A 26,136-nucleotide genomic window follows, 5' to 3' on the forward strand; every position below is an offset into this window, starting at 1 on the left:
ACTGGAACAGACTGCCCAGGGAAGTAGCTGTGGACAAATTTTAAATCGCTGGAGGTATTTAAAAGCCATGTAGATGTGGTACTTAGAGATATGGTTTAGTGATGGCCTTGGCAGTGCTGGGTTAATGGTTGGATTTTATTATCTTAAAGGTCTTTTCCAACCAAAGTGATCCTATGGCTCTGTTTTCAAGGATGTTCTGGGACAGACGCCCTGTGACCATTTCCTGAGGGCACCCTGAGCCTTCTGTTACCAGTGCTTGTGTGAGCCATTCCTACGATGAAGGCCACCAGAGTGGGGAACCAGCTGGTTCCCTTGTACCTGGCCTTGTCCTGGCCCTGGGCACATCACACCCTGGAGTGCTGGCACATGGACTAACACAGAGACCTCACTGCTGTTGGATCACAGGAGCTTGGGGCAAGCAGGGGATATGGTGTGGAGGTGCTGACCCATACCTGGAGAAGGACCCACGCATACTATCCATGGAGAGGAAGGGCTAAGGCTGACCCAAATATTTCACATGACCATTTGGTGACACAGGGTAGGGTGATGTTAGAGGGATGCCTTGGTTCCAGGTAATCATTTGGGATGCTCATCCCGGGTGATTTTCCCAAGGGCAATAGAGGTGCAGAGTGGGTCAGTGCCCTGACTGGAAGGCATCCCCAGCCACCTCCTTCCCCATAGCCACTGCTGGAGTGTGGGTTTCTGGGTGCATCTATCTCTGGACAGTTGCTCACTTGGAGGCAGAGAGCATTGTCCCCTGGGCTGGGCTCCCCCTGTAGTGCCTTCCCCTCTGTGTGGCTCTTCAGTTCAGCACTGACCTTATTGTTAATTATTAAACCCCCAGCAAACACTGCTTGCTGTTTGCTGTTTTGTTCTAGTTACACTGTGGGCTTCTCACTTTTTTTTTTTTTTCCCCCTACACAAATTACCCTGGTAACTTCTGACGGTGGATGGAGATGGGAGCAACAGATGGTCCTCTCCCAGCCAGTGTAGGAGATGGTCTGGGGAGGCCCTGGAGCCACTGAGCTGCTGTGGGTACCTGAGGGCTGGGTTGTGGGTGGCTGACCATTATCTATCCCATCTACAAGCCCCTGTCAGGGCTTGGATGTAACTGCTGCTGCACATGGGAGAAGTTATTTTGCTTCCCATCAGCCAGGTTTATTTACCTGTGGGGTGGAAGAGCTCTCTGCAGGCTGCTGTGACTCCAGACCTGGTCTGCAGGTGCGGTAGGGTCTGAGCAGAGACCTAGGTCCAGGTCCATGTGTTTTGTGGATGTTGCAAAGCAGCATCCTTGGGGCATCCCCATCCAAAACAGCTGGGGACCTGCTCCTCCCTTACAGGCTGGGCAAACGGATGTGGCTTGCATGCACAGCCCCCTTCCCGTCAGAGCCCACCCCTGAGCACCCACTGCCTGCCTTCCTTCTGTCTGCAGCTACCCACTGAGGGACCATGCCAGGCCTGTATGCCCTCTCCTCCTGGGAGGCTCTGCCCCTGAAGAGCTCCAAGGTGAAGGCTTGTGCCAGCGGCTTCTCCCTCAGCATCACTGCTCACCTCGTGTACACCAACATCCACGAGAAGCCTGTGGAAGGTAAGGGGGAGCTGTTAAGATAGCAGAGACCCTGAAAAGCTCCTGTGCTGCAGAGCATCCTGTTTCCAGCTCATCTGTGTCCTGGCACCCAACCTTGCTCTATCTGGGGAGCAAAGGCAGAGGCCAGCAACAGGGGCACTGCTGACACACAGCATTGCCTTACGTGCAGAAGAATGAGGCTGACCAAAAACATAGCTGAGGAGAGGGGGATTTCATCCTCCCTGCCCTCCTCTAGGTGGGTGAGGCTCTGGGTCCTTCCTGTGTGTCACCCCACTCCCATCTACTATGGGTAGCAGAGGCTCTTAGGGATGCCATGGGCTATACCTTGGCTGCATCTGTGCAAGGATCTGCCTTGGGAATCTCTCCCACCTGCAGGCATCTTCATCTACCCTCTGGAGGAGTCGGAGGTGGTGTCTGGCTTTGAGGCGGTGGTGGGCAGCCGGCGGGTTACATTCCAGGTCCAGAACCGCCACAGGGTGCAGGACTGCTGCCTCCAGTGCAGCCACAGCCCTGGCCGGCCACATCGCTGTGCCAGCGGTAAGTGTGGTGGGGCAGGTTGCACTCTTGGGTCTTCCTGGCTGGGATGCTCTGAAGGAGCAGGGACAAAGCATGGGGGAGCGGGAGATGTGAGGGCCTGAGAGCCCCTGCCCAACTGCCCTGATGCCTTGGGGGGTGGTGTCTGGGGCTGGGGGTTTCAGCCTCCTCCTTCCACCTCTCCCAGCGCTTTTCCCATCCCTTTGCATGGCCCTCGTTACACCTGTGCTCTGTTGTCCTCTTTGAGAGTAATTAATGCAACTAACACCCCTTCCTCCCCAACCTCTCAGACTCTGCTGACTCTCTTGCCATCCCTCCCCCTGCCCAGGCCACCTTGTTCTGGATGAAGACACGGAACGTTCCACTTTCATCATGGCCACGGGCACACTGTGCCCAGCAGAGAGCCTGGCTGCCACCCTCAGCACAGTGCAGGAGGTGGCCACGCTGCCCGACGGAGCCCTACGCCTCCTCCTACCCCCCGTCCTCATGCCCCGCGTCCCTGCCATCCCTGAGAGCGAGCCGGCAAGCTTGTGTGACGACAGGTTGGCCCTATGGTGATTTTCATGGCTTCCTCAGTCTCTGCCATTCTGGGTAGGGGGGATGCTGATGTTGGGCCAGAGGGGAGGGGAATGGGAGCCATCACCACCTCTCCCCTTGCAGCCCCACCAGCTGTTTCAGGGGACCAGCCCGAAGCCAGTCATCCCCTGTAGCACCTGTGGAGAGCGTAGACATCTTTAAGGGACGGCCCTGCAACCCTTTTCCTTATGAGTTTGCCTTCGAGTTGCTGGTGAAGGGCCCCTGCTTGCTTGCAGGTAGGGGGTGGCTTGGGCAGCGTCAGTTGGTTGGGCAAAAACCCCTCAAAATGTGGGCAATGTGTCCAAGGATGGTGTCCCCCCAGTCCCTTCATGCTCCTAGGAGGATGTGAGCCTGGCCATTCTCTTGCACTCTTTACACAAGAAGCCCTTTCCCCATCCCACCCCTGGCTGGGACCCCCCTACACATGGCTCTGGTCAGCTCTGGGTCTGCAGCTTCCTTCCCCATTGGAATGGGATGGATGGGGGAAGGATGGGCGAGGAGGGGATGAGGTTTGGTGGGGACACACTCCTGGCCACCATCCCAGTTAATCCCATTAGAGCTGGCAGGGAGCAGCCACCACTGCGGTGCTGGGTCCAGCATGGGCACAGAGCCCAGAGGCTGGGGGGGCTGAGGCAGGGGGTGCAAGGGTCTCTCCTGCCACTGCCTCCTCCCCACAGGGCTGGAGAGCCCATCCCATGCCCTACGGGCCGACGCCGACCCCTGGGCCAGCTCTGCCACCACCACCTGTGTCACCCTGGCCGAGCCCCACCGCTACGACAGGGATCTGGAGATCATCCTCTATCCCTGTGGTGAGGGGGAGCGGTGCCCTTGACGGGCCTGGGGGAGATGGGGCATTGCCCCAAAAGCATCTGGAGCACCCACCATCCCCCTGCAGCACAGGGGAGCTCTGAAACCTCCTGTACCCCCCAGAGCCCCACCACCCTCACCTGGTGATGGAGGACGGCACCATGACGTACCCTGAGTATGAGGCCCACATCCGGAGCCGCCGGGATTACATACGGATCACCAGGAAGGATGGCAGTGGCGAGAGACAGGTGACAGGGCATGGCTACCACTGGCCTCATGGAGAGGAGGAAGAAGGAAGGAGGCAGTGGGATGGGGGTGAGGAAGACTTCAGTGTGGGCCAGGGATGTGTGAGAAAGCCCCTGGCCTGCCTGGCTCGCAGGTGGCTTTTGTGCAGAAGCGTTTCCACAAAGACATCTTCCCCAACCCCGTGCTGATGCTGAACTTCTGCCCGGTGGTGGAGGGTGTCCCTGGGGACCTGCAGAGCATCACCCGTGAGGTCATCTTCCTTGTAGACTGCAGCAGCACCATGAATGGCCCTGACCTTGACAAGGTCAAGGTGAGGCATGGCTGTGGGGCCAAGGATGCTCTCTGTGGGTGGCTGACCCTGGGTGGCAGCCCACCTCTGGTCCCTGCTGTCACCCTAGGAGGCTTTGCTGGTGGCCACGAAGAGCCTGCCATCGGGGACATTGATCAACATTGCTGGCTTTGGAGCTGAGATCAAGCCACTCTTCCCATCTAGCCGCATCTGCAGCAATGTGAGTACTGCCAGGGAAAGCTCCCCACCAGCCCCTCTCTGTCCCCCTTCTGGTGTGGTTCCTGGACCAGGGATCTGGGGGATGCGAGGATGGCTCTCTGCATGGGCAGGAGACACTGCGGTGTGCCTGCAAGCACCTCGGCGGGCTGCGGGCAGACTTGGGTGGTACCAACCTACTGGCAGCTCTGGGCTGGGTGCTGGCACAGCCCCTCCACCATGGCTACCCCCGCCAGCTCTTCCTCTTCACTGGTGCAGCAGTGGGCAGCACAGGCAGGATTCTCCGGCTGCTGCGCAGGCAGGCCAGCACTGTCAGGTATGACACTGGCACCATGGTGGGATCACAATGCTCTCCATGTCCCCTGGGCTGTCCCCACTGATTTCTCCTTCTGCAGCCCCAAATCTCACTTCTGCCATCCCTGAGGGTGTCCTTCATCATCACACCCCCAGTCACCTTGTCTCAGCTTCCCCCTAGGGTGTCCCAATGCAGTGCGCAGTCAAAGCAGCATCCCTGACTGTCAAACACTCCTGGCCACAGCACCAGCCTGGCTGTGGCTTTTCCTCACCTGGTTCTCTCCTGCAGATGCTTCAGCTTTGGCATGGGGCTGCAGGCATGCCGGAGGCTGCTGAAGGGTATGGCCAAGGTGAGCCGGGGCCGTGCTGAGTTCCTGAGCCCAGCTGAGAGGCTGCAGCCCAAGGTAATACCAGGGCAGGGGCTGGGGGGGACGACATAGGGGCCACCACAGTGTCTGACACTCCCCGCCCTCTCCCCGCCCCAGCTGATCAAGTCTCTGAAAAAGGCGATCGAGCCAGCCATCAGCGACATCACCATCGACTGGTATGTCCCTGACAGCATGGAGGCTCTGCTCTCACCCACTGAGCTCCCGGCCCTCTACCCTGGCGACCGCCTCGTCAGCTACTGCGTCCTCTACAGCATCGCCCACTTCCGTGACAGGCGCCCACCGGTACAACCGGCACTGCCCCGGCATGGGGATGATGGCACCGCCATGGTCCCACTGGCTTCTCCTGGTGCTGGTGGGCTGATGGCTGTGCCCTCTCTCTGCCAGGGCCGGGATGGGGTCCACCGGGGCTCAGCCTTCCATGAGGAGGTGCCCAGTGCCAGGGAGAGCCACCGGCCACCCCGGAGCACCCTGGAATTGGGGGATGTCTCCATGGAGCTCTCAGCTGGGGGCACAGAGGTGTCAGAGCGCAGTGAGTGGGGCTGGGGGCAGGGAGGGGTGCAGGCAGGGGAGTTGTGTGCTGATGGGGTGTGCATTTGCTGGGCAGGTACAGATCCTGTTTCAGGAGGAGACATCTGGAAGCGGATTTACCATCCTTCCTACATCCAGGAGCAGTATGTCCTGACCCACTGCTCTGTCAGCACTGACCGCAGCCGTGGGCTGCTCTCCCACAGCTCCACCAGCAGCGAGTCCACTGGCTCCCGTGATATGGCCCCCGAGGGTGGCTCCTTGGCCCCCAGTGCTGATGCCACTTCCCAGCAGGGTCAGAAGAGCCTGTCCCTCTGCGAGTCCTCCACCAAATCTGCCCCGCTGCCTTCTGCCCAGGCTGGCCCCAAGGTAAGGATGCCATTGGGGTGCAAGGGCTCATGCATTGGGGGGGTTGCTCCCAGCTTACCTGGGGTCATGCTGCCCCATTGTGCCTGGACATGCAGCCACCAGGCCAGAAGCTGGAGCACTGTAGCCTGGATTTTAAGGATCAGCCATGGATGCTGTGAAGAAGCTCCTTGGGTAGTTTTACCCTACTAGAGCAGGGCAGCAGGGGACCATGGAGCTGGTCCCCCAGTTCTCCAGACCAGTAGTCAGCTGTGTGGCTGACTAGACAGCTCAGATCCTTGTTGATGCTGCAGAAGTCAAGGGAGAATAGCTGGGCTGGCGTCAGGTAACAAACCCAGCAAGCTGGAGAGGAGGGGGTGTGCTGGCTAAGCTCCTGCATGGCTCCTTCAGGTTTTGACCAGTGCTGCCCAATGCTTCATTAGCAACAGAACATGTGCCTGCTGCTTCATACCTGAGTTTTAAACCCAGCTAGGTCTCTGGGATAGAGAGGAACTCCCCCCACCATAATAGTGTCCCTGAGGCTGGGTGAGGCCAGCTGTCACCCTGCTCTAGGACATGTGTGCTCCTGGTGGCACGGGTTAGGTAACCTGCTCCTGCCTCACAACAGCACAGCTGGTGCCCTTTGCTGCCGAAATGTCAAGCGTAAGTGATTTCTCAGCAGTGTAAATGATCCTCCCACAGCTCCCTGCTGCTGGGGCGAGAGGTGGCACGGGTGCCACTGCCCTGCTGTAGCTTTTTAGCTGATGCACCCCAGTGTGGGGACATCACCCTGTGCTGGGGACTGCATCCCACTGCAGCATCATCCAGCCTGAGCAAATGAGCTAAGCCCCTGCCACATGCACAAAAATCCCCGCCAACATCTCCTGAGTCAGCCCCCGGCGATGTTTGCAAACTCCTCTCTCGGTGCTGTCAGTACTCCCTGTGTGTACAAGGAGCTGGGCGAGCATCTCCTGGCACCCCAGGAGGCTGCTGGGTGCCAGTCTGCAGAGCAGCAGGGCTGGGCAACAGCCAGCAGCACCAGCCAAGAGCCAGGCAGGGATGCAGATGCCCCATCATGGCTTGGCACGTCCTGGGCTCTGTGCCAGTGCCTTTGCCAGGCTGGCAGTCAGCCTCCCCCCACCACAGGTGACAGTGTCCCTGAGCACAGATGAGCTGACACGGCGGAAGAAGGCGCTGGCACGCACCGCCCTAGCTGGCCGCAGCTTTTCCTCCCCACATGGGGAGCTGGATGCTCACCGGCTCTGCCAGGCCCTGGAGAAGGTGTCACAGAAGAGGAACCAGTCCCTGGAGGGCCAGCTGGACAAGCTGGGACCCCAGACACAGCAGCTGCAGCTCAGCACTGTGGAATCAAGTGCGTGCTGGCTCTGGGGATGCGAGGGTGGCAGGGACGGAGCTGGGTGACCCTATCACACTGAGCCCACATCTTGCCATTGCCCAGATAACCTCCTCTCGCCCACCCACCTGGACTGGGACATGCTGGTGGAGCCTTCCTACCTCTTCAGTGCCTCTCCAGCACCCGAGCCGAGGGAGCCCAGCCCAGGCAATGCCAGCCTGCCCCTGTGCTGCCAGGTGGTGATCCATGCACTGCGAGCTGGCAAGCCAGTGTCCTGGGAAGTAACAGCCTCACTGGAGCCACTACTGCAGCCACCGAAGGGGCTGGGCAGGGAAGACCCTCCACGGCAGGTGGCCAAGGCCTGGGATAAGCCACTGCACCACCTGGCAGCGCGTTCCATCATCCGGGACAACGAGAATGCAGCGCAGCGTGAAGCCGAGCTGGAGCAGGGTGGGTGCTGGTACGTGTCCCCCAAACTTCACCATGTCCCCAGATTCCCTCATCTCTAACCACCTTGTTCTGGGCAGGGTTTGCCCGCAGGTTTCGGCTGAAAGCCATGCAAACCAGCAAAGCCTGCAACGTGCCTTCCCTCTACACCCGCCTGGTGCCTGTGGATGGCGCCACACAGGCAGCTCTGCCCGCAGCCCCTGAGGTGTGGGGCACAGGTACAACTAGGGGGCCTGGCACACTTGAATATGGGGCAGTGAGGGGATGGAGGGCTGAGGTGGCATTGTCCCTTGCAGCAGGCTTGGCCAGCCGGGCACAAGCTGTCATGGCAGGGAGCTGGCACCACAGGAGCTCCTCCACGGGTCTGGGCCAGCAACGAGATGCAGAGGAGCAGGATGAGGCTGTCGTTGCTGCAGGTACCAACTCAGCCCCTTACACGGAGGTCATGCTCCCTGGAGCCCCTCAGTTTAAAGCTGGGTGGTGCTGGTCCCAGGTAGAGCACTGTGGAGGCCTGGGAAGAAGCACTGGCCTGTGCTTTACCCTGGGGGGAGCATGGGAGGCAGGAGATCTGGGCTGTGAGAAGCCCAGGAGCCATCAGGTCTTTGTTCTTTTGCAGTGCGAGATGGGACCCCTGGGTCTCCAGCCAGTGCCTCCTCCCCTACCTACAGCTGGGAAAAGCAGAACTGCATCAACGGTGGGTCCTGGGGAAAGGGGTGGATAGTGGGGGATGCTGGTGGGTAGGAGCTGGAGCCCATGCTGTGCCCCTGGTACAAGGGCTGAACCACAGGGCGCTGGGAGTGGGACACACCTCTGGGTGCATCACTGACCCCTAATGCTTTGCTCTTCCCCCTTTGCAGGGCCTCCAACCAACCCCTCCACCACCTCTATGGGCTCCCAGAAATCCACAGAGAGCCTCGCTGGCTCCAGGTGAGGATGCAGGGAGGGTGGGGGAACAAAAAATGCCATGGGGGGTTACAGAGGGGGACAGTGCCACTTCTTGGCGCAGGTTCTATGTCCCATGCCAGCTTCTGCAGCTAAAGGGAATTTTTGTTGCTCCAGCCCCTTTTTTGCAGCAGACTGGGATCCAGCTGCCCTTTGGGATTTTTACCCCATGTTGAATTCCCCTTTGCCCCACAGGTTCAGCCTGAGCAGGCGCAGGGGTCCTAGCCTGGCCCTGCGCCCGCAGTGCCTCAGCCCAGGGAGTGAACGCTCCAGTGACCATGTCAGCCACGACTACCTCCCACTGGTAAGGACACTGTCCTTGTCCCCAAATCACCTGGGGGGGCTAAGCAGGCCCTCTCCCTGCTGGGCTGCAGCCAAGCTGCACAGACAACACCCAGCAGCAGATGCAAACCTGGTGTGGGCCTGCTCAGCTCCACTGCATCCTTAAGTGGCCAGGGGGTGGGGGGCTCTGTTGGATTTTGGGGGGGGGGAGTGGGCATTGGCCAGTTCCTGCGCCCCAGGGACACTCCTACAGCCCCCACCACTGAGTGCTGAGAGCCGTTGAAGTTCTGTGCCCCTGCCTGCCCTCCCCCCATTGCAGGTGCAGCTGCAGCAAGCCCGGGGACCATTCCAGCTCACTGAGAGCTTCTCTGAAGTGGTGCAGATCACCCTGGATCGCCTGCGCCGGGCATCCCCCTATGCTTCCCACCGTGCCAGCCTCAGCCCCACATCCCCAGGAGCCAGGAGCAGCCCTGAGGCAGGGCCAGGGGATGAGGAGGGTGAGGAGCCAGTTGCAGTCCCCCAGACCAGCTCTCCCCCATCCCGGAGCACTTGCTCTGAGGTGCCCAGTACAGGGGTGTGGGCGCAGGCAGACAGCGGGCACGGCTCTGAGTCTGACACTGGCCCCCACTCATCTGCCCCATCCGAGGCTGGTGTGAGCTGGCAGGAACCAGGGCCAGAGGACCTGGAGAGTGCCAGCTGGGCCACAGCAGTGGCCCTGGCGTGGCTGGAGCACCGCTGTGCCGGCTTCTTTGAGGAGTGGGAGCTGGTGGCAGCCAAGGCAGACGCGTGGCTGCAGGCACAGCAGCTGCCCGAGGGGATGGACGTGGGCTGCCTCAAAGGGGCAGCCAGGCACTTGTTCCTGCTGCTGCGCCACTGGGATGAGAACATCAAGCTGAACATGCTGTGCTACAACCCCAACAACGTCTGACAGACGCCGGAGGGCCAATAAACACACCTGGCTCCATGCTGCCTACGCAACAAGTGTCTGTTATGGGCAGGAAGTCATGGCAGGGGGGGTCTCATCAGAATCCTGGGACCCCAGAATCCCTTCCCAGACACATCGTGTGTGAGGGAGCAGTGGGGACTAGGAAAAGCTGTGCTGGAGGGATCCCTGGGCTGTATCAAGGAGATTCAAACCTGGAGGTCAAGTGGTTTCCTACATCCTGGGCTGGGACAGGAGGTTCCACAGTCCCAGCAGCTGCTCAGCCTCCCAAAGGTGAGGCAGGCATGAGGCACAGCTGTCCCGACACAATCATGGCATGAGGATGCTGGGGTCAGGGAAGGGCACACAAAGCCCCCTTTATTAGGGAAGTCCTGCCCGCTGGGGGTCCCCACGCTCCCCCCTTTGCACAGTTCCAGGGCTTGCTACCCTCCTGGGATGGCTGGAGCAGCTTGGGACTCAGGTGGGGAAAGAGCAGGCAGAAGAGAAGGGGCAGTCCAGAGGCCAATTCCCATCATTCAGCAGGTCACACTCTCAGTGGGCCTTCTTGGAGATGGCTGTGGGCCTCCTGCTTGGCTGGGGGGGGTGTGGTGCCAATGAGGGGGCCGTGCCATACCAGAGCTGGAGCAGGATCAGTCCGTGGCAGATATGGAGGGAGAGGGAGCTGCAGACAGTGGAGGGGTAGGTGTTCCAGCAGAGCTCGATCACACCCAGCAGCAGCACCCTGCAGGGGGTAAAGCTGAGGGTCAGCATGGGGTGGGGGACACATACCAAGCCTCCCTTGCTCCCTGAGCCCTCTGCAGATGAGGGGGTTCCCCTCCCTGGCAGCACATACTTGGGCATGTGGGTGATCTTAGAGGTAGGGGTGCACCAGAGCAGGTAGGGCAGTGTGTGGAAGTACCAGACATAGAACTGATAGTGGAGGGAGCGACTGCAGCAGACACCCAGGAAGTTGGAGGAGAAGAGGACGAAGATGATCTGTGCACTGGTGTTAAGGGGACAGACACAGCAAACATCTTTGCCAGGATAGGCTGGGCATGGCAGTGTGGCAGGACCAGGAGCCTGTGAAGGCTGTGACCAAGGTCTGCCCTGCCCTGCTTTCTTCCTCCTCCTTGCTGCCCACCCTGCCAAAGGATATTGTTGACGGTCAAGGGAGGGGATGTGTGTTTCCTTTCACCTGGATCCTTCAGCAGAACCAGGATGCTCTCTTTGGAACTGAGGGAGAAGCACAAACACCGATCTCAGCTGTTGAACGTTTTTCCCACCTTGGCCTTCCCCGGTGAAATGCAATGCCTGGGCAGTCTACTCCCCAAAACAGAATAGTAAGTCTCCCCAACTCCCACCCCCACCCCCAGAAATGCAGCACTGTGGGGCAGGGAGTTGCAGACCCATACCCTGCACAATGAGGGGTAACGGGGACCAGAAGCTACAGGGAACCCCAGGTCTCACCTGTGCCACCGATGTAGTGCAAAGAGCCCCAGGCCAGCCAGGTGAGCCAGGAGCAGTGTGACATGGAAAGCCCGATTCTGGAAAACCTCTTCTGGGAGGAAGCGCCAGTTCACTGTCCATTTGAACTGGAACTGGCGACCCAGGTCAAAGGAACGAGTCAGGTACCCCATGGGGTTCACCAGCAGGAAGGGCAGCCCCAGAACCACCTGCCAGAGACACACCAGCACCCTCACAGTGGCCATAATCCAGGTCTCTATTACCCCTACCACCTCCTGAGAACCCCAGCACTGCATGGGGTGACAGGCACAGTCAGCCAAAGATGGCAGCCCCATGAATTAGAATATTTATCAATCTCCAACTTGCTGCATGGAGACTCAGATGGTGGTGCCACCCAGAGGTCTCCAGCTCCCTGGACAACCCAGGATGCCATGATGCAGCCTCTGTGCTGATGGGGCTTCCGTATGACCAGTGAGAGCAGGAACTCACCTGGAGCAGGGCACAGATGCAGAGCTTGGGAATGCATCCCAGGAGACCGAACCGTTGGAGGAGGAGGAAGAGAAGTCCAGGAGCAAATAGCAGGATGTTCATCTTCACAGACACAGCCAGGCTGAGTGGGAAGCTGTGTTACTGATGGGACTTGCCACACAGGTGCCCAGGCAGCCCCAGGGCAGAGATCACTCATGCAGGCAGCATGCCATGGAGAGCAGTCCCTGCCCTGCTCCCAGACCCTCACCTGAAGAAGAAGCAGCCCCAGGACCAGTGCTCCTCCAGGAAGAGGTTAATGGCGAGGAAAAGGATGGCCATGGCCACGGGGTCATTAAAGAGCCGCAGGACAAAGATGGAGTGGATGCGGTACGAGGCGCAGCACATGAAGAAGAAAACATACGGGGGGACCTTGCAGGGGACAGAGAGACAGGAGGGCAGTCAGCATGCCTCCAAACCTCAGACTTCCAGCCTGTTTTGCCCAGGTGAGGACCCAGCAGAAGAGGAGAGGGCTGACCATGCTCCCTGACTCCAGACTACCTCGTTGGTCCGGCAGTAGATGCGGAAGACGAGGAGAAGGTTGAGGAGGTAGAGACCAGCAAAGAGGTACTGTGCCAGGCGGACATCAGCCCCGTGGCCCGTGACATAGTACAGCCCCAAAAAGATGTAGACAAAACCAGCGGGGTAGCTGTGGAGAGACGGGAGTGAGGGGCTGCATCCTGACCCCTGTAAGAGTTGGGGTGGGGGGTTGTCATCCGTGTCCCCATTGTCACTCACACCAGTGGCCCGGTATCCCCCTTCAGCTTGGTGTAGTCCAGGGTCCCGTTGGCGAAGCCCTCCACCTCCTGCATGTAGGCCTTCCAGTCGATCTCCGTGTCTGCAGGGATGGACGGGGCGGTCAGGAGTCGGCCCTTGTGAGGAGGGGTCCCCCCACCACGACCCTGCCCCGGGGGGATGCTGGCCTAGGGCTGACCCCGGCCCCTGCGTGGGCCAGCATCCCCCTGAGTAAGGCCTGACACTCACAGGGAACCCTTCGGATGACCCAGAAGTTGACACCGCTCTCGGCCAGGCAGAGGCAAGCGGCCACCAGCGGGGTGTAGCTGGGCTCCAGCAGCACCGCCCGCCAGGCTCGCCGCAGCCCCGCCGCCATGGCCGCCCCGCTCCTTTCCTTGTTTCCAGCCGGAACGTTTAGCGCGAGGCACACATGGAGCTCTCTGCTTTTCTTTCCGACCCTCCTCGCCCCGGTTCCGGCATGGCCAACCGCCGGTACCGGCAGCGCCGCTTCTGGGATAAGCTGTACCGGCAGGAGGGTGCCGAGCCCCGCGAGTGGCTGGGCGGGTTGTCCCGCTTCTTCCCGCAGCTGGAAGCTGAGCTGCGTCCCGATGATCACATCCTCGTCCTCGGTATGTGCTGCCCCGTGTTTCCGCCGGGCACCGGGAGGCGGGGGGTGGGCGGGGATGTCACAGGGGGGGATGCGCTATCAGCGGGGATGGTACCGGCAGCAGCGCTCAGTCCCGCAGGCGGGGATGCCGGTGTCACCGCTCGGTAAATCCCACCTACGGGATGATCCGCCGCCGGCCCGGGATTAGGCGAGTGTAATCACCGATCCTGTTAACGGATCAGCCGCCTCCAGCTGCGCTTAATAGCCCCCAAAGCCGATATCCTGCTCCCGGGATCCCCTCTCACACTCGCCCCGGGGAGCGGCTGAGCCCCGGTGCAGCGGGGGGGCTCTCCCTGTGCCCACCGCACCGCAGGGCATGGGGGTCGTGTCCTGCTGTCCTGCTGTTGCCGCCCCCCCGTTCGTCTGTCCGTCCCTCTGTCCATCCTAAGTCCCTCCTGATGCCCCTTCCTGTGCCACCAGCCTCTGCCCCACCACAGGCACTCAGGGGGTACTGCCATGGGGGGAGCCCGGGACACCCTGTACCAAGGTACCGTTGGGATGGGGGGGGACAGGCAGACAGACTGGGGTCCCCCTCCAGCCCCCCCGACCAGGGCACGTCCCTAGGGGTGAACTGGGGATTCCCCCAGCCCCTTTGCACTGGGCCACAGCCATGGGGGTGGGACTGGGGACACCCAGAGCTCCCCTGAAATGGCGCACATGGGGAGACGGGACTGGGGAACTCATCCTTTCCGTGTTTCCAGCATCCCTGCATCCTACCATAGGGCGAGCAGGGCTGCCCACCCACACCCCCCAGGTCCTGCAGGGTCTGGAGCCCAAAGCACCCACCTTGCTGGAAGGTGGTAATTAAACAAGCCCAGCACTCATTAATTAGTAGCAAAACAAAGACCTGCTCCCTCTCTCACCATTCCCACCCATCTCCTGGGTGTGGGGGAGTAGGGTTGAGGTGTACACAGCCCCCCCGCTTAGCCCCCATCCCCATCTGAGCCCTTCCCTGGCGCAGGCTGCGGCAACAGTGCCCTGAGCCACGACCTGCACGAGTTGGGCTACACCCGTGTCACCAGCATCGACTTCTCCCCGGCCTGCATTGCCGCCATGCGCACCCGCTATGCCCACTGCCCCGGCCTGCGCTGGGCCGTCATGGACATCCGTGCCCTCTCCTTCCCTGACGCCACCTTCGATGTTGTGCTGGAGAAAGGCACCCTTGATGTCCTGATGGTGGAGGAGACTGACCCGTGGAATGTCTCACCTCAGGCCACTGCTGCCATGCACCGGGTGCTGACGGAGGTAGGAGCGGGAAGGGGGGGAAGGGTGGACCCCATCCTCATTTTGGGGTAGGGGAAGATGCAGGGTGTCCCCTTGCCACTCTGATTCCTTGGGGTTGCTGCCTCTCCTTCACCCCTCTCTGAATGGTGCTGCCTTGCAAAGAGGTACCCAGGGGGCTCCCAGCACCCCTGAATGCCAGACCCCCCATCTCCCACCCCATTGCCTTCTCCCCAGGGAGGGAGTCCTTCTAGGGGACTGAGTAACACCTTCCCCCTCTTTAATTGCATTCTAAATATGAAGGGGTGGGAGCAAAAATGCATCCAGTCCCTGAGAGGGTGGAGGTGGGGGCACTGCAGGGTGCCTGGAGGGGACCTGGGTGACACACTTAGGTGGCCCTGCTTGCCTAAGGTAAGGTGATGACTGCGGGACTGTGACAGGCTTTCACCCCCTCCCTTCCCCGCCTTAGTTTCGATCTAGTTAGCCGGGGTCCCCATCATCCGGGCCAGGGTTGCCATGGCAACCCCCGTCAGCACCGACAGGGCCGTGGCGTTGCCACAGGGACGGGTGATGCCTCCGGCCCCTGTTAATTAGCAGTGGAGGCAGGGACCGGATTGAACCTGCCCTGGAATGGTGTGTGTGTGTGTGTGTGTGCTGTGTCTGCGGAGCCTGGCAGCTCCCCCGCCCCCATTCCCGGGGGGAATTACTGACAGGATAATTAACTGCTGCACCTGCCTGGCACTCTCGGCTGTGGACACAGGGTGCTGGGAGGCTGCTTATGGCTGCTGCCTCCCCCACCTCCTTTTCACCCCCCTGAGCTTTGCCCCCCTGAGCCTGAGGGAGAGCAGGAGACCCCAGAGACTCTTCTCAGCAGCCAGGCTCTGCCCATCTCTGCCAGCACTTCTGCCTGTCCTTGTCATTTGGCCAAATGATGAGGATTTAGCTCTTTTCCCTTTTTTTTTTTCCCTTTTTAATCCTCTGCTCAATCTCTGCCCTCCCCCAGCATCATTGGGCACTGGCCTTATGCCCTGCTGTCCTTGTCCCCGGAGGGATTCATGATGCATTTGTCATCCCCTCTGTGTGCGTATGGCCATCCTGGCACCCCCTTTCTCACCCTCACCTGCGTGGGGGGTTGGCTTTTTCACCCCTTCTGTTCTGATCTCCTTGGCGAGGGACATAAGGACCAGAAAATCCTCCCTATCTTGCCCTGGGGGGCAGCCCCATCCCGGTGATCCAGAGGCAATGAGGAGGGGGCGATGGGTCGGTGCTGGAGCAGGGACCAGCCACCCTTTACCCTGGGCCAGAGGATGGGAAGGTTTCCTGTGCCCGTCTCTAAGCAACAGCAGCCAGGGCTCGGGTAAGGAGAGGGGATGCGGGATGCCTCCATCCGGAGATTCCTGCCTGCCCCCAGCTTAGGGGACCCCCCCTCCGCTTATCAATTGGGAAGCTGTGGGGGTCTTTCAAGGACAGAGGCATCCGGTGCTTTGCAGGAGGGATGCTGAGCTGGGTGTCTGGAGGGGGAGATAGTGGAATGCAGGGACCTGCTTTTCCTTTTTCCTGACCAAACCCACTGATATTTGGTACAAAAAAGCCCCTGCTGCAGCGGGGGACACACAGGCACACACAGGCTGGCTTCTCCCCTCTCCATACCTGGCTTCAGCCAGTGCTGAGCCATGGAGCTTCCTGGCAGAATTAAACCAGAGCTCAGGAACCCCCCCTGTGGCCTCCAGCTCTGTCCTCTGCCGCAGTGGCTCTCTGCCTTTGCCTGGGAGGGTGGATCTAGGGGTGTCCCAGCCTGGGGTAGGGCGCTGGCGGGGGGGGTGCTGGCCACCTGCCCTCCCCCAGCGCTGCGTTTGCATGCTGAGCACGCGAGCTTTGGCCATAAAAGCCTTTTGACATTGGATAAAGCCAAGCAAGAAAATTGATGTTCTCTTCCATCCTGTTAGCGGGGGCTTGGTTCCAGCCGGGAGAAAATGGTGATTAAAAGGGTCGAGTCCTTTCCCATCCAGTCCCCTCCCCCCACCCTCCAGCACTGGGTGTTGGCTGAGGGGGCAGCACTGGGTGTCCAGGGGAGGGACAGGTGGGATGGGGGCCCGTGGAGCCCAGACAGGGTGAAGCTTTTCCCTGTGCCAAGGTTGGGTCTCCGTACTATCTGCTGGGGACAGGGGAGGGAGAATTTTAGGGTGCAGGGAGAGTTTCTGCATGGGGACCCTCGTTGCCACTGAGCTGTGGGTGGTCTGGGGACATGGAGAATTGGGGGGGTGGGGGGAGGGAAGGTTAGGAGGGGAGGTTTGGGGGTGCAGTGGGAAAGACTGGGCTGGGGATCTTTGGCAGATGGTGATGGGAGTCCCCATGGATGGGTCTGTCCCTCCTGGGGGTGGTTTGAACCTCACTGTTGTTCCATCCCCACCCTGGGGGTTCTCCTGCTGCAGGTGAGCCGGGTGCTGCGCCCAGGGGGCTGCTTCATCTCCATCACCTTTGCCCAGCCCCACTTCCGCAAGCCCCACTATGCCCAGGAGGCCTTCGGCTGGTCACTGCGCCACGTCACCTGCGGGGACCAGGATGGTGACACCGGCACCTTCCATTACTTCCTCTACCTCATGCGCAAGGGACAGCCCCTGGATGGCCCTGACCTGGCCCTGGGGCGCCGGCTGCACCAGCCCCCCAGCCCCCCCACCACACTGCCCCCTGCCCCCCCGGACGATGATGAAGACTATCTCTTTGCCATCCAGCTGTGACCCAGGGGAGCTTCCCTGCCCTCTCCTCTCCCTTTCCCAACTTAAGCCTTAAGCTGTTTCACCTTCGCAAGTGGGTGAGGGGGAACCAGTGCATCCCCCCCCCCCAAGTTGCCCAGTGATGTATGTAATGGGAGGAAAGGGAAGAGAGGGCTTGTCCTCATTCTGGGGGGCAGCAGGAGATACTGTGAAACACCACAGCTCTTCCCTGGCCTGGCTGGAGAGCAGCCAGGTCTCTGGGCTTTGTGGCTGGTAATGAAGCCAAATCAGGTTTAATTCCACCCATCCATCTTGTGGGGAGCAGTTCCCCATCCCCCTCTGCACCCTGGCACAGGCAGCTGGGCTGAGGGCAAGATAAGGGGTGCTGGCACTGAGGGCAGGGGTAGGATGGGAGGTGCTCACTGCCACCCCCTTCCATGCCATGCACCCCCACCCTGAGGCAGTGGGGGTGCACAAGGGCACTGTGTCCTTGTCACTCCATGCTGGGTGGTGGGCGAGATGCCAGTACAGGGCTGGGGGCACAGTAGAGCAGGTGGGCAAGGGGGGGTGGCACACTGCCCCATCCCTCTCCATCCCCTCTCCTGGCCACAGTGACAACCCTGGTGTGCCAGGCACACCTGGCCTGGTGACACGTGTGCCAGGCTGGTGACATGCGTGTGCAGGGCTGGTGACAGACATGTCACACTGTGCCAGCAGGGCTGGCAACATACGGGTGCCAAAGCCTGAGTGCCGGCATGGCAGCAATGCAGGTGCTGCTGGGGGTGTTCCCAAGGGCTGTTTGAGTACCCAGCTCCTCTGAGGTGGGTGATGATGGGGCACAGGGAGAACCCCTCCTCAGAGGGATGGCAGTGACAGACCAAAGAGGTGCGAGCTGCCAGGCTTTTCCTGGCGAAAGGCATAATTGGGTCAGCCAGTGTCTCCCCCTGCACTGGGAGCTGGTGAAGGACTCTGGGGTCAGCCCCCCCCCCTCCCTCCCCATGCCACCCCATCCAACAGGCACCCCAAAACCATCTGGCACCTGGGAAGGACAGAAAGGAGCAGGCAGCTACTGGCCTCACCTCGGTACATGAATGTATTTTATTCATTGCATTTTGTTCACCAGTACAGTGAAAAATGGCATTTAAATTTACAATGGATCATTCGTAGAACATCATGACACAAGTATTTTTTTTTCTTTTTCTTTTTTCTTTTTTTTTCTCAGTTTTGTTTTTTGTTTGGTGGTTGGGTTTTTTGTTTTTATTTTTTTTGTGTGGTTTTTTGGCGTCGTTGTCTCCATAAATGCTACTCGTAGGTTATTGAAAAAGATGACAAGTTTCTCATGCACATCAGAACCCCCCAAGAAGCTTCTTAAAAAATAAAATTAAATTAAAGTACAAAATTAAAAACAACAACTCAGGCCGGTCCCTGCCCTCCCCACTTCCCCCCATACTCCCCAGCACCTCTACTCTGGAGTGAGGGGCAGCACCAGGACCCCCCTGGCCCCCACAGCTCTCTTGAAGGGCTCTGGCCCCTGGCACTGTGGGGAGGGGTCTGTGGCTGCCAGACCCTCCAGCCAGTCCTGCTGCCGATGGTGGCGGTCAGCCCAGGGGTCCCTGCTCCCCTCCTTGCATCTTCACACTCCCTCCATCTTTCTCACCCCTCCCTTTATTTCCCCCCCTCGGTTTTTTCTTCTTTTTTTGTCTTTTTTTTTCTTATGGAAAAAAATATGAACCATTTGTTTGTTTGTTTGTTTTCCCGATGCGGTTACTTCAACATCTCAACGTCAGCAGATCATTTTTAACAAAGATTCGGATATAAAAATACAAATATGAGGAGTTTCTGTTTAAAAAGAAGCGTGCCGGAGTGGTGGGGCTGACCCTCGGCCCCGGGACCACCAAGCTCATGCAAAAAACGATGGAGCAAAAAATGTCTCTGGACAGCAGCGCTCCCCCGGCTCATGGGGCTGGATCCGCCCCGAGATTCGGGGACCCCCCGCCAAGCAGGACTGGGGGGACGCACCGTGGAGCGGGGGGCTGGACTCCCTCGGGGAGAGGGGTCTTTGCCCTGGGGTGGGGGGTTCGGTGTTTTGTCCCCCCACCCCACCCCCGGGGGAGGCGGAGGGGTAAAGTGCATGGCTCGGAGGGGGTGGTGGTAGCCGCAGAGCCCCCCCCCCGGGCTCAGGGGGGGACACGGGCACGGCCTCCCCCTCCGGTTCGGCGGCCCAGCCAGCATGCAGGCCCGGGCTGGGAGCGGGGCTCGGCGGCGGGTCCTGGCGGCGGGTCCCGGCTTACACCCCCGGCGGCGACTTCTCCGTCATGCCCTTGAGCACCTCGTCTATCCGGTCATCCTCGATCACCACTGCGGGGACAGGCGGGGGGCGCGTGGGCAAGGGGACGCGGGCCCAGCCTCTGTCCCCCCTCCCCCTATCCAACCCGGCAGGGCTCCAGATGTGGCCCCCCAGATGCTGGGGAGTGGGGACAAGGGCGGGTGCAATGGGGATGCCTCCCCTCCTGCGCCCGGTATGGGTAGGGGCAGCATCTCCCCCTCCGCAGCCAGCATAGGTGGTTTGGGAAGAAGGGGGGGCAGGAAAGACCAGGAAGGACCCCCCCCCTCCTCTCTGCGGCAGGCGCTGATGAGAGCAACAGGACTGGAATGGGTAATGACCCAGCGGGGGGGGGGCATCGCTAGCTTGGCGGGGGTGGCAGACAGACCCCTGTCAGCATCAGCCGCTGCAGGACACCCCCCTCCCTCCATAAGATCACCATCGGGGGAGCTGGACAGCCCCCCATCAGCCCAGCGGGCTGCATGGACCCCCACCTTCAGCATCACCGGGGGGACTGGGGAGTCCCCCATCAGCATCACCCACTGGGCAGCCCCCACTTCCCTGTCAGCATCACCCTTCAGCCCCCCCATCAGCATCACCCACTGGGCAGCCCCCCCACCAGCATCACCACTGGGAGGCTGGACAGATCCCCATCAGCATCACCATTGCAGGGGCTACACAGGCAGCCCCCCCACATCAACATCACCAGCTGGGCAGATCCCAACCCTCATCACCATCACCCTCAGGAGTGGTGGACAGACCCCTCTCCCCCCAACATCACTGCAGGGGGGCTCAGCAACACCCCCATCACCACGCTGGGGGCAGATTGGCCAGACAGCCCCCATATCACCAGCATCATCAGGGGAGCAGCCAGACTCCCCATCACGACTGAGGTGAAACTGGGACCCCCCCATCGTCCCCGGGGGGGCTCTGACAGACCCAGTCACCACCACTGCAAAGGGGGATGGGGGGCAATAGGCAACATCTCATCCTTTCTTGGGGCTGGGGTGTATTTGTGCTGAGTGGGAGGGAGGGGAGTTTCCCCCCATTTTACCCCTGCAGCTCACTGTTTGTCTACGGGGGTCCCCCAAGCAGGGGGGGAGGGACGGGGGGGGGCTGCAGGGAAGGCAGGCACCATTCTCGGGGGCCCCCAAGGCATCGGGGAGGATCGATGGTAACAGATAAGGGTGCAGGGGAGGGCGGATATTTATTTGGGTCCTGATGGAGGCAGGGGAGCTGCTGACTGGGGTCTGCGGCAGGCAGCAAAGCAAGGCAGGGGGTGGGGGGGAAATGACAGGGACAGCACACAGGTTCGTGGACTCCGGGGGGGCAGTAAAAAGGGGTGTGTGTGTGTTTGTTGATCAGCATCACCGCAGCTGCTGATGGGGGTCTCTGCGGCAGGCAGAGATGTGGAGGGAGAGAGAGGAGGTTCATAGGGCTGGGGGGCTGTTCCTGGCTGTGCGGGGGGAGAGGAAGGTGTTGGGGGGATGTTTATAGGGATGAGGGAGGGCAGTCCAAGGGGATGTAAGGGAGATCCCAGGAGTGCTGAGGAGCAGCAGGGTGGTCCTGGGGCATTTGTGGATGTGCCGGGGAGCAGCCCCAGAGATGCTGCAGGGCAGTCCCGGGGGGAGCCCCAGAATGCAGGAGAGGGGGGCAGCGCTGGGGTCTGGAGCTGAGGCCAGGGGCACCTGCGGTTCTAGGGCAGTGCCGGATGCCAGTCGCAGAACTGGGGGTCCCGGGAGTACGGGGGGGGCAGTGTCGGGGATGATGTGGGGCAGTGCTGGAGATTCTGGGGGTGCCGAGCGCAATGCTGGGGATAAGGGAGAACAGAGCCACGGATGCCGTAGGGCAGAACCGGGGGTGCCAGGGGACAGTGCTGGAGACGCGAGGCAGAGCCGAGGGTTTTAGGAGTGCTGGGGGGCGATGCGGGTGGTGTCGGGGGGCAGCGCAAGGGATGCACTGGCCAGTGCCGGGGGTGCAAGGGCAGAACTGAGGGTCCTGAGGATGCCAGGGGGCAGAGTCGAGGGTGCTGCAGGGCAGATCCGAGGGTTCCGGCGCAAGAGCTGGGGCTACAAGGAAAGACACGGGGGTCCCGGGGATGCCGTGGGGCAGAGTCGGGGATGCAAGTGTCAGTGCCGGGGATGCCGCAGGGCAGATGTGGGGGTCTCGGGAATGCCACAGGGTAGCGGCGGGGATGCCGTGGGGCTGCGGCGAGGGTCGGGGGGTAGGGGGGTAGGGAGGGGGGGCGAAGGGGGGGATCGGGCGGTACCTCTCTTGGCGCGGCCGATCTGTCCCAGCTTCGGGGGCCGCTTGCCCTGGTTGCCCCCGAAGAAGGCGTTGGTGTCCTGCAGGCGGCAGCTGAAGGGCAGCTCCCCTGCCTCGGGCTCGGCGCCGTAGCGGCCCACCTTGTCCTCGCCGTAGGGCAGCACCTGCGACATGGCGGGGCCGAGCGGGCCGAGCCGCGCCGCGCCGAGCCGGGAGCCGGTCTGCGGCGGCGGCGGCGGCGGCGGGGAGGAAACCCGGGCGGAAGGATGAAGTCATGCATCCGGGGGGAGCGGGGACCCCCCCGGCGGGGGGCGGCTCCGGAGCGCCGCGGCCCGGCACGGCCCGGCCGGTTCGGGGACAGGGAGCCCCCCGGCTGGTGCCCTGTGCCCGCCCGGATGGGATGGGGAGACCCCCCGCCCCAACCCCTGCTCTGTCCCCAGCGCAGGATGGTCCTGCCAGCACAGCCTTGCCCGGGTTGTTGCCCCAACTCAGGGGTGCCCCTAAACATAGGGTGCCCCTGTGGAGTGGGGAGTCCTTGGCACAGCCTGGTACCCCTGGGTCAGGCAGTCCAGGACTACTGGGCACAGCTAGGCTCTCCCCGAGAACACCGAGGTGATGCCAAACAGACCCCCTAGTACCCCATTGTGATCCCCCAGGACACCTTGAGTGCCCAAACCCAGCTTCCAGCCTCCTGCAGCCTGGCAGGCTCAAGCCTCGGCTCCCCAAGGCTGGCTTCCACTTTTGGTCTCCCCAGACAACCCCCCAACTTGTGCACCTTGCCCAACACTCATCAAGGCATTCTCTCCCACAGTTGCCCCAGCCTTGAGGTCCTCTTTTGGAGCTGCGAGAGTCATGCTGCAGCTTCTGCCAGTTGCTTTGACATAGCATGCCTGTGCCCTTGCACATATGTGTATGTACATATGTGCATGTGTATGTACATGTGTGCCCATTGTGTGTATTTACAGCGATGTGGGGGACATGGGGGTGTGATTCTGCAGGTCACACCTTGAGCTTGGCCACGTAGGAGCTGTGCCCAGAGATGTCCCCTTGCCCCACAGTTCGTCCCTTACTCAGAGGTTCTCTGCAGACAAGGGGAAGGAGAACCATTTACTGTGGGAACCTGCCATGGATCACAAAAGAGAAACCTGTGAGAGTGGTCCCAGTACTTCCTGAGAACCCTGTTTGTGTCTCCTCTGTACCCCCCTGGACTCTTCATTCTGCATTTTCCACTGCCAGGACAGTGATGGTGCTAACTGGCATCAGTGGCTCTGAGTGGACTCACCTGGGAGCCCTCATCCCAGTCACCTGGGGCTGGGAGCAGTATTTAAACTCAAGCTGGGGCTACTGCTCCTTGCTTGAGCTCTGAGTACAGCTTTAGCCTCTGGAACTGGTGTTGATATGGCTGGTTGGAGAGGGCAGCCCTGCTCCTGCTGTTCCCTGCCAATCAGGCCCCACTGCTGGTGTGGCTGTGCTGGGCTGCAGCAAGGCCAGAGCCCAGAGTGGAAATAGCACTTGCCAGCCTCATACAAGTCCCATGAGAATCTCCTTCTGGGTGTCTTGAGGTATGAGAGTGGGGTTTTACAGACACTCCTGTGGTCCATTGCTCCATGCTACCATCTCCATGGCCTCCTGAGATCCTGTTGAAAGGTGCTGCAGAAGAGCATCAGTCCAGCTGGTCCATGCAAGAGGGCAAGTACTTCTATTTTTTCTCCACCATTCCTTTCCCTTTGTGCCAGGCTCTGCAGGGCACTGGTCTCAACTGTCCCCTCCCAGAGCAGAGATGGGGAGGGCTGGGGCAGCAGTGCCTGCTCTCTGCTGGCAAGGCAGTACCGTTATTCCTGCCTTTGCTGGGGAACTAGCTTGAACTTTTTCATGTGATGGCTTTCATTCCTTGCAAAAAGTGCCTGGGAAAATAGGCAAGAGGCCCACGCTGAGATGTGGCCTGTTTTTCCCATCACAGAGTCCATGTGCTGCTGCCCGTGGGCAGGGACAGGCAGGCCATGGCACACACAGAGCTGGGGGTGAGTGCAAAGAGGAGCAGATGGGCTGTGTGGGATGTGAGCAGGTCTGGTTCTGCCCTCCAGGAGGGTTTCTAGCCCAGCAGGGTTCTTGGGGAGAAGTTGAGAGGGTCACCTTGGGAATAGCTCCAGTTATCCTGCACCTGTATCAGTGCCTTTTACCCAGGGGAGCTGCTTGGCTTGGCTGTGACGTGGAGCTATGGGGGGCTGGCTGGGGTTTGAGGGTGTGGGAGGGACTCTCCAGCCCAGGCAGAAGGGCTGGATTCCTGGGACAGGGAAGTACTCTGGTTCTGGGCACCCCACCTCTTTGGGACATCTCTGGCTCCCCAAGGGTGCTGCTGGTCACGAATCCCTTGGGAGATGGAGGTAGCAGGAACCTAAATGTGTGTGGGTGGGCAGGAAGGTGCGGGAGAGACCTCTCCCTCATCCCCTGCCAGTGCAGGCTGCATCCTCCACAATGAGCAGGACAAATGTTCGTCTTTCCTTGGCTTTCATCCCACCTTCGTTATCTGCCTTTTAGCAGCCACGTAATCTCCTTTCTTGCTTCCTTTGCAGCCTTTTGTCCAACACAAAGCCAGCTCCAGCAGGAAGAAGGGGTGGCAAGAGTGGGAAGCAGGCGGCTCTTCCTGCCCTGCTTCCTGAAACCTGGGTGGCATCGGGGACAATCAGAGGAGTTGGGACACCTGGCAGGTGATGGAAGAGCTGGGGGCCCCCCTGAGGGGCATATGGGGCTGTGCAATAGCTGGGCTGGCAATGGAGGTCATACTGGAGCCCAAGGCCAGGCAATGCTCCAGGAATCCACTGGTACCTGCTGTGATTCAGCTCCACAGCTGGAGGCCTGCACCTCTAGTGGGGATTTGGGTGCTGGCACCAGGTGCTGATGGAGGCAATGGGCTCCCCCACAGTCTATGCTGCTTCAAGTGGCTTTGTGGTGCAGAAAAGCCTGGTGCGTGTGCTTGTGGTGGGGCATGTTCTGCTTGGGCTCTGCAGGTAACCCTGGGCAGGAGGGATCAGGCTGGATGGGAGCACCTGGTGGCCCCCAAGGCCTGATGGGACTGGGCTGGTGGCCTGGCAGGATGGCTGGGTAATGGAGGGCTCAAAGGAGGCAGGAGGCATCAGTCACCAGTCACCAGATCCAAGGCTTTCTAAGGGCAGGTGCTGTCACCCAGGGCTGGCCCCACAGGACTGGGGGTACAGAGGCATGCCTGGAGCCCGGCTCTGCTGCCTCCATCTGTGCTGCTCCCAGCCCTGCCAAGAAACGTGAAATGGCACTTCTGTTCCATGCTGGTGGCAGCTGTGGCCCGGGGGCCCTCATCAAATGCCAGTTCCTTGCTGCCAGCACTGTCACTTGCTCTAGGTACCTGTCCCCATCCTGGCACAGGGGGACTGCTGAAGGTCATTGGCAAGGTCTGAAGTGTCTCCCTCCTTGGCTTTGGCCACCAGCTCTTGGTAGCCAAGTGGCTTCTGTGAGGCAAAGCCCGGGGAGGGCTACTGCTGTGCGTGCTGCCTGTGCCACACTGGGGTGGCTGCATGAGTGTTTTTTGTGGACCAGAGACATGCAGGTGCTGGGAATGGCCATGCATATTGGTGGCTGCGGTGACCCTTGTCACCACGGTGCCATGTTGGGGGACAGGGGATGGGCATCCTGCTTGGTAGCTGCACTGTGGGTGAGCACAGGGCAAGGATGGGACAGTGGCACAGTCCTCCCCTTGTGCTGTCCCCACAGCCATTGAGGTGCGATGATGAGGCCAGGGAAAAAAACGCCTTTCCTGGGAACAAGGGCTAAAGCTGCCTTCTTCCCAACAGAGCTGGGGCTAGCCAGCGAGATGGCGAGATGAGTTTGTCTTATTGCTCAGTCTGGCTTTGGGTGGTCCCAAGGGGGCTCTGTAAGTCGGGACAGATGGAAGGGGGATGGCACTGTCCCCACCCCTCACAGGAGCTGCCCAGAGTGCAGCTGTGGTCCCAGCAATGCCATGGCTTCACTTGCAGCATGCTGCCTGGGGTGGGGGCTTCACAGGAGGGTCCCTGCCCACACCCAAGGTGAGAGGGGGAAGCAGGAGGATGGGGGTGAAAGCCCTGCTGGGGGTGGGGTGTGAGGCTCCATCCTCATCTGTCACCACATCTCTTGTCACCATGACAACAGACAGGAGGCAGGCGGAGGCGGGCTGGCAACCCTGGGGGGTGCGGGTAGGGGCCGGGGCATGGCCTGGCACCCACAGGGACCCTGCCGGACAGCTGGGGACAGCTGGTGGGATGCTTGTGTCCCTCTTGGGCCCCGGAGGCAGCAGGGCTCAGCCTGGGCACTATGGGCTTTCTGCTCTGCACCAAAACCACCCTGGGGGTTGTGAGGGACAGAAGGTTGGGCTGGGGGTGCAGGCGCTGCGGCATGGCTGGGCAGCCCCTGTGCCAGGGGCGTTGGCACAGACAGGATTTGGCTGAGCTGAGTGG

General features: G+C 60.7%; 4 protein-coding genes across 5 annotated transcripts; 2 read left to right on the forward strand and 2 right to left on the reverse strand.

Annotated features, from left to right (window-relative positions):
- Positions 1–1,449: 1,449 nt before the first annotated feature.
- Positions 1,450–9,762, forward strand: VWA5B2 (von Willebrand factor A domain containing 5B2). Its single transcript, XM_030456243.1, has 21 exons — positions 1,450–1,588; positions 1,964–2,125; positions 2,451–2,676; positions 2,783–2,934; positions 3,376–3,507; positions 3,629–3,753; positions 3,885–4,061; positions 4,150–4,260; positions 4,370–4,572; positions 4,840–4,954; positions 5,036–5,221; positions 5,324–5,468; positions 5,544–5,833; positions 6,956–7,181; positions 7,269–7,613; positions 7,691–7,828; positions 7,907–8,026; positions 8,227–8,304; positions 8,468–8,537; positions 8,748–8,856; positions 9,154–9,762. Exons 1-21 carry the CDS (start codon positions 1,450–1,452, stop codon positions 9,760–9,762), a joined length of 3,858 nt encoding a protein of 1,285 aa, XP_030312103.1.
- A 346-nt stretch (positions 9,763–10,108) lies between these two features.
- ALG3 (ALG3 alpha-1,3- mannosyltransferase) lies at positions 10,109–12,894 on the reverse strand. 2 transcript variants are annotated; one of them, XM_030456212.1, is made up of 9 exons: positions 12,730–12,894; positions 12,484–12,583; positions 12,247–12,394; positions 11,957–12,117; positions 11,710–11,830; positions 11,224–11,429; positions 10,913–10,989; positions 10,546–10,754; positions 10,109–10,438 (listed from the first exon to the last, which is right to left on the reverse strand). In XM_030456212.1, the coding sequence occupies exons 1-9, from the start codon at positions 12,854–12,856 to the stop codon at positions 10,301–10,303; spliced, it is 1,287 nt and encodes a 428-aa protein (XP_030312072.1). In that variant the 5' UTR covers positions 12,857–12,894; the 3' UTR covers positions 10,109–10,300. The 2 variants fall into 2 exon arrangements, with proteins under 2 accessions (XP_030312072.1, XP_030312073.1); XM_030456213.1 differs by having other exon boundaries at positions 10,109–10,498; positions 10,610–10,754; positions 12,730–12,893.
- Positions 12,895–12,939: 45 nt separating this feature from the next.
- Positions 12,940–18,491, forward strand: EEF1AKMT4 (EEF1A lysine methyltransferase 4). Its single transcript, XM_030456214.1, has 3 exons — positions 12,940–13,109; positions 14,109–14,392; positions 16,801–18,491. Exons 1-3 carry the CDS (start codon positions 12,959–12,961, stop codon positions 17,104–17,106), a joined length of 741 nt encoding a protein of 246 aa, XP_030312074.1. The 5' UTR covers positions 12,940–12,958; the 3' UTR covers positions 17,107–18,491.
- Positions 18,167–21,926, reverse strand: CAMK2N2 (calcium/calmodulin dependent protein kinase II inhibitor 2). The gene is made up of 2 exons (XM_030456215.1): positions 21,675–21,926; positions 18,167–19,440 (listed from the first exon to the last, which is right to left on the reverse strand). The coding sequence occupies exons 1-2, from the start codon at positions 21,841–21,843 to the stop codon at positions 19,370–19,372; spliced, it is 240 nt and encodes a 79-aa protein (XP_030312075.1). The 5' UTR covers positions 21,844–21,926; the 3' UTR covers positions 18,167–19,369.
- Positions 21,927–26,136: the final 4,210 nt, after the last annotated feature.

The sequence above is a fragment of the Calypte anna genome, chromosome 9 (assembly GCF_003957555.1).
Source record: "Calypte anna isolate BGI_N300 chromosome 9, bCalAnn1_v1.p, whole genome shotgun sequence".
NCBI classification, from domain to species: Eukaryota; Metazoa; Chordata; class Aves; order Apodiformes; family Trochilidae; genus Calypte; species Calypte anna.

What these genes read in the sequence shown, in the direction of transcription:
- VWA5B2 (XM_030456243.1), top strand. Translation starts at nt 1,450, where the DNA reads ATGCCAGGCCTGTATGCCCTCTCCTCCTGGGAGGCTCTGCCCCTGAAG. An exon ending in GATCATCCTCTATCCCTGTG is followed by an intron (nt 3,508 to 3,628) that starts GTGAGGGGGAGC and finishes TGTACCCCCCAG; the next exon opens with AGCCCCACCACCCTCACCTG. An exon ending in AAAGCAGAACTGCATCAACG is followed by an intron (nt 8,305 to 8,467) that starts GTGGGTCCTGGG and finishes CCCCCTTTGCAG; the next exon opens with GGCCTCCAACCAACCCCTCC.
- ALG3 (XM_030456212.1), bottom strand. Translation starts at nt 12,856, where the DNA reads ATGGCGGCGGGGCTGCGGCGAGCCTGGCGGGCGGTGCTGCTGGAGCCC. An exon ending in TGGGGCTGCTTCTTCTTCAG is followed by an intron (nt 11,831 to 11,956) that starts GTGAGGGTCTGG and finishes CTTCCCACTCAG; the next exon opens with CCTGGCTGTGTCTGTGAAGA. An exon ending in CCCTCCCTTGACCGTCAACA is followed by an intron (nt 10,755 to 10,912) that starts ATATCCTTTGGC and finishes ACACCAGTGCAC; the next exon opens with AGATCATCTTCGTCCTCTTC.
- EEF1AKMT4 (XM_030456214.1), top strand. Translation starts at nt 12,959, where the DNA reads ATGGCCAACCGCCGGTACCGGCAGCGCCGCTTCTGGGATAAGCTGTAC. An exon ending in TGATCACATCCTCGTCCTCG is followed by an intron (nt 13,110 to 14,108) that starts GTATGTGCTGCC and finishes TCCCTGGCGCAG; the next exon opens with GCTGCGGCAACAGTGCCCTG. An exon ending in TGCACCGGGTGCTGACGGAG is followed by an intron (nt 14,393 to 16,800) that starts GTAGGAGCGGGA and finishes CTCCTGCTGCAG; the next exon opens with GTGAGCCGGGTGCTGCGCCC.
- CAMK2N2 (XM_030456215.1), bottom strand. Translation starts at nt 21,843, where the DNA reads ATGTCGCAGGTGCTGCCCTACGGCGAGGACAAGGTGGGCCGCTACGGC. An exon ending in GATCGGCCGCGCCAAGAGAG is followed by an intron (nt 19,441 to 21,674) that starts GTACCGCCCGAT and finishes CTGTCCCCGCAG; the next exon opens with TGGTGATCGAGGATGACCGG.